At 45.4% G+C, this 10000-nt stretch overlaps 1 protein-coding gene across 1 annotated transcript in view; it reads left to right on the top strand.

Moving 5' to 3' along the window:
• The window catches only part of adgrb3 (adhesion G protein-coupled receptor B3), a 396998-nt gene that overhangs the window by 174961 nt on the left and 212037 nt on the right, over window positions 1–10000 (top strand). Inside the window, 1 exon segment of the mRNA XM_031813016.1 lies at window positions 8880–9044. Within this exon segment, the coding sequence (XP_031668876.1) occupies window positions 8880–9044 (165 nt within the window).

The following is a 10000-nucleotide window of genomic DNA, read 5'->3' as shown; positions in this document are numbered from 1 at the left end:
CATTAAGTAGTTTCTCTAGAGATCAATCACATCAAGCCCCAACTGTGCGATGTAGTAGGGAGTTGGTAAATATGGTAATTAACTGCAATGACTATAATCCATTGCGTGCCTACTTGTCCGTTCTGTGTGTTTCTATAGGCCTAATACATTAGGTTAATATGGGGAAGACACAGAGAGAGAGAGAGAGAGGAGAGACAGAAGATAGATATAGAGGGTAGTTGCTTCGCAAGGTACAGTATCTCCACCTGAAAATACATCAAATTGAGTTATTTTAAAATGTATTTATATAGGCCTTCTTCCATCAGCTGATATATATCAAAGTGCTGTGCAGAAACCCAGCCTAAAACCCCAAACAGCAAGCAATGCAGGTGTTGAAGCACGGTGGATAGGAAAAACTCCCATGAAAGGCCAAAACCTAGGAAGAAACCTAGAGAGGAACCAGGCTATGAGGGGTGGCCAGTCCTCTTCTGGCTGTGCCGGGTGGAGATTATAACAGAACATGGCCAAGATGTTCAAATGTTCATAAATGACCAGCATTGTCAAATAATAATAATCACAGTGAACAGGTCAGGATTCCATGGCCGCAGGCAGAACAGTTGAAACTGGAGCGGCAGCACGGCCAGGTGGACTGGGAACAACAAGGAGTCATCATGCCAGGTAGTCCTGAGGCATAGTCCTAGGGCTCAGGTCCTCCGAGAGAGAGAAAGAAAGAAAGAAAGAGAGAAAGAGAGAATTAGAGAGAGCATACTTAAATTCATGCAGGACACCGGATAAGACAGGAGAAATACTCCAGATATAACAAACTGCCCCTAGCCCCCCGACACATAAACTACTGCAGCATAAATACTGGAGGCTGAGACAGGAGGGGTCAGGAGACACTGTGGCCCCATCTGATGATACCCCCAGACAGGGCCAAACAGGCAGGATATAACCCCACCCACTTTGCCAAAGAACAGCCCCCACACCAATGGAGGGATATCTTCAACCACTAACTTACCATCCTGAGACAAGGCAGAGTATAGCCCATAAAGATCTCTGCCACGGTATAACCCAAGAGGGGGCGCGAACCCAGACAGGAAGAGCACTTCAGTGACTCAACCCACTCAAGTGACGCACCCCTGCTAGGGAAGATCACCAGTAAGCCAGTGACTCAGCCCCTGTAATAGGGTTAGAGGCAGAGAATCCCCGTGGAAAGAGGGGAAACGGCCAGGCAGAGACAGCAAGGGCGGTTTGTTGCTCCAGTGCCTTTCCGTTCACCTTCACACTCCTGGGCCAGACTACACTCAATCATAGGACCTACTGAAGAGATGAGTCTTCAATAAATACTTAAAGGTTGAGGCCGAGTCTTCGTCTCTCACATGGGTAGGAAGATCATTCCATAAAAATGGAGCTCTATAGGAGAAAGCCCTGCCTCCAGCTGTTTGCTTAGAAATTCTAGGGACAATTAGGAGGCCTGCGTCTTGTGACTAGGTATGTCTAGGTATGTACGGCAGGACCAAATCGGAAAGATAGTTAGGAGCAAGCCCATGTAATGCTTTGTAGGTTAGCAGTAAAACCTTGAAATCATCCCTTGCCTTAACAGGCAGGAAGCCAGTGTAGAGAGGCTAGCACTGGAGTAACATGATCAAATGTTTTGGTTCTAGTCAGGATTCTAGCAGCCGTATTTAGCACTAACTGAAGTTTATTTAGTGCTTTATCCAGGTATCTGGAAAGTAGAGCATGGCAGTAGTCTAACCTAGAAGTAAGAAAAGCATGGATTAATTTTTCTGCATCATTTTTGGACAGAAAGTTTCAGATTTTTGCGATGTTATGTTAACAGAAAAAAAGCTGTCCTTGAAACAGTCTTGATATGTTCGTCAAAAGAGAGATCAGGGTCCAGAGTAATGCCGAGGTCCTTCACAGTGTTATTTGAGACGACTGTACAACCATCGAGATTTATTGTCAGATTCAACAGAGGATCTCTTTGTTTCTTGTGACCTAGAACAAACATCTCTGTTTTGTCCGAGTTTAAAAGTTTAAAGTTTGCAGCCATCCACATCCTTATGTCTGAAACACAGGCTTCTAGCGAGGGCATTTCTGGGGTTTCACCATGTTTCAATGAAATGTACAGCTGTGTGTCATCCGCAAAGTTAACATTATGCTTTCGAATGACATCCCCAAGAGGTAAAATATATAATGAAAACAATAGTGGTCCTAAAACGGAACCGTGAGGAACACCGAAATGTACAGTTGATTTGTCAGAGGACAAACCATTCACAGAGACAAACTGATATCTTTCCGACAGATAAGATCTAAACCAGGCCAGAACTTGGTGGTGTAGACCAATTTGGGTTTCCAATCTCTCCAAAAGAATGTGGTGATCGATGGTATTAAAAGCAGCTAAGGTCTAGGAGCACGAGGACACATGCAGAGCCTCGGTCTGACGCCATTAATAGGTCATTCACCACCTTCACAAGTGCAGTCTCAGTGCTATGATGGGGTCTAAAACCAGACTGAAGCATTTCGTATACATTGCTTGTCTTCAGGAAGGCAGTGAGTTGTAGCGCAACAGCTTTTTCTAAAATGTTAGAGAGGAATTGGAGATTCGATTTAGGCCGATAGTTTACATCATTTACATGATCTAAGTGATTGATAGTTGTTATTCAGCAGTCATAAAAATATGCCTTATTTACTCAAATAGTGATTATGTCAGACAGCAGCTCTATAGAGATGAGATGATGACTTGGAATTAAATATTAGTCATCAAATAAAACCAATATTTTATTCAAATGAATAAAGGATGGTTAATAAGTGATCAGCAGTAATGGGAAGTCACTACCATCATGGGACTTGAATTAATTGTTTTATACAGTGTTGTTACAGCATTCAACCCACACAATACATAGTGCATTTAATGCCAAGAAAACAGCATCTAATTTATGAATCTAACTGAAAACGAACCAACCTCAAGTAGCACTAATCTAATCACCATACAAAATACATGCTATGAACCATATGAACATGTCCTGCAAATGTAATTCTGAATACAAAACTACTACAGTATCTGTACCTACTGCAATAAGAGTTCAGAATAAAGACTTTTGGTCAATCTAGCACTGGGCAGGGACCAGACAGTTATAAAATCCAGACAGGTCAGAGCCTGGCTGACAGAGTGTATTTATTTTATCTTTATTTAACCAGGCAAGTCAGTTAAGAACAAATTCTTATTTTCAATGACAGCCTAGGAACAGTGGGTTAACTGCCTGTTCAGGGGCAGAATGACAGATTTGTACCTTGTCAGCTCAGGGGTTTGAACTTACAACCTTTCAGTTACTGGTCCAACGCTTTAACCACTAGGCTACCCTGCCGTATGTAAATGTGACAGTTATACAATCCAGGCAGGTCAGAGCCTGGCTGAAAGGGTGTATGTAAATGTGACAGTTATACAATCCAGACAGGTCAGAGCCTGGCTGACAGGGTGTATGTAAATGTGATGGGTGCTACAATCCAGACAGGTCAGAGCTTGGCTGACAGGGTATATGTAAATGTGATGGGTGCTACAACCCAGACAGGTCAGAGCCTGGCTGACAGGGTATATGTAAATGTGATGGGTGCTACAATCCAGACAGGTCAGAGCTTGGCTGACAGGGTATATGTAAATGTGATGGGTGCTACAACCCAGACAGGTCAGAGCCTGGCTGACAGGGTATATGTAAATGTGACAGTTATACAATCCAGGCAGGTCAGAGCCTGGCTGACAGGTTGTATGTAGAAGTGACGGACGTCACTGTGCTTGCTCAGCCATACCACTTCCTCCTGAACCAGGTCACACAGAGACTAGAACCCAGAACATCCGCCTTGCAAACACACATGGCCGAACCTCTTGATAATGCCAACTACGCTACCGAAAGAAACAACCGTTTCCAGGTCCCATCAATGAGATGTATAACATGCTGTTAGATATACTGTATTTGTGTTATTCATGTAGTTACTTTAATAATCACTTCAATAACTCTACCTACATGTACTATACATATTACCTCAATTACCTCGATACCGGTGCCCCCGCACATTGCCTCTGTACCGGTACCCCCTGTATATAGCCTCCACATTGTCTCTGTACCGGTACCCCCTGTATAAAGCCTCCACATTGACTCTGTACCGGTACCCCCTGTATATAGCCTCCACATTGTCTCTGTACCGGTACCCCCCTGTATATAGCCTCCGCAGTGACTCTGTACCGGTACCCCCTGTATATAGCCGCCACATTGACTCTATACCGGTACCCCCCTGTATATAGCCTCCACATTGCCTCTGTACCGGTACCCCCTGTATATAGCCTCCACATTGCCTCTGTACCGGTGCCCCCGCACATTGACTCTGTACCGGTACCCCCTGTATAAAGCCTCCACATTGTCTCTGTACCGGTACCCCCCTGTATATAGCCTCCACATTGTCTCTGTACCGGTACCCCCCTGTATATAGCCTCCGCAGTGACTCTGTACCGGTACCCCCTGTATATAGCCTCCACATTGTCTCTGTACCGGTACCCCCCTGTATATAGCCTCCGCAGTGACTCTGTACCGGTACCCCCTGTATATAGCCGCCACATTGCCTCTGTACCGGTACCCCCTGTATATAGCCGCCACATTGACTCTGTACCGGTACCCCCTGTATATAGCCTCCACATTGACTCTGTACCGGTACCCCCTGTATATAGCCTCCACATTGTCTCTGTACCGGTACCCCCTGTATATAGCCTCCGCAGTGACTCTGTACCGGTACCCCCTGTATATAGCCTCCACATTGTCTCTGTACCGGTACCCCCCTGTATATAGCCTCCACATTGTCTCTGTACCAGTATCCCCTGTATATAGCCGCCACATTGACTCTGTACCGGTACCCCCTGTATATAGCCTCCACATTGTCTCTGTACCGGTACCCCCTGTATATAGCCTCCACATTGTCTCTGTACCAGTGTCCCCTGTATATAGCCGCCACATTAACTCTGTACCGGTACCCCCTGTATATAGCCTCCACATTGTCTCTGTACCGGTACACTCTGTTTATAGCCTCCGCTGTGACTCTGTACCGGTACCCCCTGTATATAGCCTCCACATTGACTCTGTACCGGTACCCTCTGTATATAGCCTCCACATTGACTCTGTACCGGTACCCCCTGTATATAGCCTCCACATTGACTCTGTACCGGTACCCTCTGTATATAGCCTCCACATTGACTCTGTACCGGTACCCCCCTGTATATAGCCTCCACATTGACTCTGTACCGGTACCCCCTGTATATAGCCTCCACATTGACTCTGTACCGGCACCCCCTGTATATAGCCTCCACATTGACTCTGTACCGGCACCCCCTGTATATAGCCTCCACATTGACTCTGTACCGGTACCCCCTGTATATAGCCTCCACATTGACTCTGTACCGGTACCCCCTGTATATAGCCTCCACATTGACTCTGTACCGGTACCCCCTGTATATAGCCTCCACATTGACTCTGTACCGGTACCCCCTGTATATAGCCTCCACATTGACTCTGTACCAGTACCCCCTGTATATAGCCTCCACATTGACTCTGTACCGGTACCCTCTGTATATAGCCTCCACATTGACTCTGTACCGGTACCCCCTGTATATAGCCTCCACATTGACTCTGTACCGGTACCCTCTGTATATAGCCTCCACATTGACTCTGTACCGGTACCCCCCTGTATATAGCCTCCACATTGACTCTGTACCGGTACCCCCTGTATATAGCCTCCACATTGACTCTGTACCGGCACCCCCTGTATATAGCCTCCACATTGACTCTGTACCGGCACCCCCTGTATATAGCCTCCACATTGACTCTGTACCGGTACCCCCTGTATATAGCCTCCACATTGACTCTGTACCGGTACCCCCTGTATATAGCCTCCACATTGACTCTGTACCGGTACCCCCTGTATATAGCCTCCACATTGACTCTGTACCGGCACCCCCTGTATATAGCCTCCACATTGACTCTGTACCGGTACCCCCTGTATATAGCCTCCACATTGACTCTGTACCGGTACCCCCTGTATATAGCCTCCACATTGACTCTGTACCGGTACCCCCTGTATATAGCCTCCACATTGACTCTGTACCGGTACCCCCTGTATAAAGCCCCGCTATTGTTATTTACTGTTGCTCTTTAATTATTTGTTATTCTTATCTCTTACTTTTTTTTGTGCTATTTTCTTAAAACTGCATTGTTGGTTAAGGGCTTGTAAGTAAGCATTTCACTGTAAGGTCTACACCTGTTGTATTCGGCGCATGTGATAAATACAATTTGATTTGATTTGAGTTAGTTCAGTGTTTACTATGCTGTTTGTCTCTGAGGTATTCCCAACACTTAGATGTCAGCGTAGTGTTAGTGGACTGCTAGCAGTCTGAATGTATCAAGTCAGAACCCTGGAACTCTCATCTTCACATGGGATTTTTACACTAAAACATGAATAATGTCACAGAGGACTGGGAGACAGCGATGCTCACTAATACATGAATAATGTAACAGAGGACTGGGAGACAGCGATGCTCACTAATACATGAATAATGTAACAGAGGACTGGGAGACAGCGATGCTCACTAATACATGAATAATGTAACAGAGGACTGGGAGACAGCGATGCTCACTAATACATGAATAATGTAACAGAGGACTGGGAGACAGCGATGCTCACTAATACATGAATAATGTAACAGAGGACTGGGAGACAGCGATGCTCACTAATACATGAATAATGTAACAGAGGACTGGGAGACAGCGATGCTCACTAATACATGAATAATGTCACAGAGGACTGGGAGACAGCGATGCTCTCCCACCACAAGCTGGTGTAAGGTAGGTCAACGTTGCATTACTGACTTGTTGTGTGATGAACGTGGTCGGGATCATGTCTGTCCATTTCAGACCTCCACTGAGGTTAGACCTGTGTATGGAGAAGGGGTAAATACAGGTGGGGTGGAGGGTGGAGGGATTGAGAGATGAAATAAAGGAGTGTGACCCCTTCCCAGGGTTGTTCTACCTTTCAGAGAAGGTCATGTGATTAACTGTTTGGCTCAGGGGGACCATCTGTTTTTGCCTAATGCTCGATTTTACTGTGTTCATTAAAAAGACATAAAACATGCCACTGCTTTGGGAAACTTTATCATAAAAGGCCTTTTAATATTGGCAAAGTGAGGAAAGTTATCACCGCAGTCACAGAGCAGCCTCCCCAGCCATAAAAGGAGACATATTCCTCATTATTACAAGTATTATCAGAGTCATTTTATTAATTGAATCTGGATAAAATTCTGCCAAAAACTTCTTCTTTAAAAAAAAAACTATATCTCTGGGTACTATAAAACATGTCCACGGCTTTGTGCCAAAGTCCCTGGTCAAAAGTAGTGCACTACTGTGTCCCAGTATCTATAATCCCACCTACTGTGTCTGTGTAAGAATGAATTCACATCTTCTAGCTACACATCATAGTAGAGCTGCATGGGGGACGTAGCACATAGAATGGTCAAGGTCGTGTGGTATCTTAGAGCTGTGATTCACAACCTTTTTCAGTTACTGTACTACCAACAACATTTTGCACTTCCCAGAGTACCCCTGAAGTACCACCTGATGTGCATTTTACCAGTAGGACTATTGTCTCATGAGTCTTCTCAGAGTACGCCTGAAGTACCCCCCCCCATGTGCATTTTACCAGTAGGTCTATTGTCTCATAAGTCTTCTCAGAGTACCCCTGAAGTACCACCTGATGTGCATTTTACCAGTAGGACTATTGTCTCATGAGTCTTCTCAGAGTACCCCTGAAGTACCCCCTGATGTGCATTTTACCAGTAGGACTATTGCCTCATGAGTCTTCTCAGAGTACCCCTGAAGTACCACCTGATGTGCATTTTACCAGTAGGACTATTGTCTCATGAGTCTTCTCAGAGTACCCCTGAAGTACCCCCTGATGTGCATTTTACCAGTAGGACTATTGTCTCATGAGTCTTCCCAGGGGCCCCAGTGCCATTATAGAAATTGAAAGACCGGCTGGCTGATGGTAAAAAAATAGAGATTCCTTATTGGTCATGCTTTACTAACAACCGATTGGATGTTGGGGAGAGAAGATGGGAGTCCAGAGGCTCTCTGGCTCCTTGTTTTAAAATCCATCATCTACTGTACTAATTTCCACTCCTTCATCACTCTGCTCTGAATGAACTGACCAGGACAAAGCCAGCCTAATGATGAGCTGCCACCATAATGTTTTACCTGTCAAGTTTTTAACAATCAGCAGAGGACACAAGGAGAGGAAATAAGGATAGGGAACAAGGGGAGGAAACAAGAATATGACACGAGGATATAACATAAGGAGAGGACAATCGGATAGGACACAAGGAGAGGACAGATATTTAGGCATTTGAGAAAGAGACCCTTTTTAACAGTGATGTGTCTCTTCCACAGCCAATGGCCAGGGGTCTAACTCCTCAGCCAATGGCCAGGGGTCTAACTCCTCAGCCAATGGCCAAGGGTTTAACTCCTCAGACAATGGCCAGGGGTCTACCTCCTCAGCCAATGGCCAGGGGTCTAACTCCTCAGCCAATGGCGAGGGGTCTAACTCCTCAGCCAATGGCCAGGGGTCTAACTTCTCACGCATTGGCCATGGGTCTAACTTCTCAGCCATTGGCCAGGGGTCTAACTCCTCAGCCAGTGTCCAGTTGTTTAACAGTGGTGTGTCTTTCCTCCTCAGCCAATGGCCAGGGGTTTAACTGATCTGTCTCTCCTCCTCAGCCAATGGCCAGTGGTTTAACTGATCTGTCTCTCCTCCTCAGCCAATGTCTCCTCCTCAGCCAATGGTTTAACTGATCTGTCTCTCATTCTCAGCCAATGGCCAGTGGAATCCCTGGGGGCCTTGGAGTGGCTGCTCCAAATCATGTGACGGGGGTTGGCAGAGGCGGGCGCGGGTGTGCCAGGGGGCAGCGGTCACCGGGCAACAGTGCGAGGGCACAGGGGATGAAGTCCGCAAGTGCAGTGACCAGCGTTGCCCAGGTAACGATAACCCCATAACCACCATAAGTGAGACTGCAAGAGTCAATTAACTGGAAGAGTGGAGTGAAGATAATGATCTTCCTCTTCGTTGAGGAAGAGTGACGTGCCTTTCTGTTCCTGTAGGAGGAACCGATAAGACTTACATAAAGCAGAGGGTAGGCAACCCAGCTTCAGCTCTGAAAATAGACAGAGCCTGGAAAGATCATTTGCAATTCAACAATGAATTCAACAACGGAGTAATAAAAAGCTTCTATTTTGGGTTACGATAAAGATTGACAGTTGTGCTAAACTCATGAGATATGTATACTGTAGGTTGTTGTCTATTCTTCAACAACCAATGGCTAAACATCAAGAATTGAAATGACCATTGAACAGCTTCCCAAATCACAGACTGTAGCTTTAAGAGGAAGCTGTTAGAGAGAGAATATATAGAGAGAGAGAAAGGAAAAGAGAGAGAGAGGATAGAGAGAGAGATAAAGAGAGAGAGAGAGAATAAGAGAGTGAGATAAAGAGAGAGAGAGAGAGAGAGAGAGAGAGAGAGAATAGAGAAAGCGAGACAATAAAGAGAAAGAGGATAGAGAGAGAGAGATAGCGAGAGAGCGAGAATTGAGAGAGAGATAAAGAGAGAGAGAGAGAATAGAGAGAGAGAATAAGAGAGAGATAAAGAGAGAGAGAGAGAATAGAGAGAGAGAATAAGAGAGAGATAAAGAGAGAGAGAGAGAATAGAGAGAGAGAATAAGAGAGAGATAAAGAGAGAGAGAGAGAGAGAATAGAGAGAGAATAAGAGAGAGATAAAGAGAGAGAGAGAGAATAGAGAGAGAGAATAAGAGAGAGATAAAGAGAGAGAGAGAGAGAGAATAGAGAGAGAGAATAAGAGAGAGATAAAGAGAGAGAGAGAGAATAGAGAGAGAATAAGAGAGAGATAAAGAGAGAGAGAGAGAGAATAGAGAGAGAGA

Source organism: Oncorhynchus kisutch, unplaced genomic scaffold (genome assembly GCF_002021735.2).
Source record: "Oncorhynchus kisutch isolate 150728-3 unplaced genomic scaffold, Okis_V2 Okis04b-Okis11a_hom, whole genome shotgun sequence".
NCBI lineage: Eukaryota > Metazoa > Chordata > Actinopteri > Salmoniformes > Salmonidae > Oncorhynchus > Oncorhynchus kisutch.
Note: the sequence above shows the minus strand (reverse complement) of the source record. Positions and strands in the feature narration are given on the sequence as shown.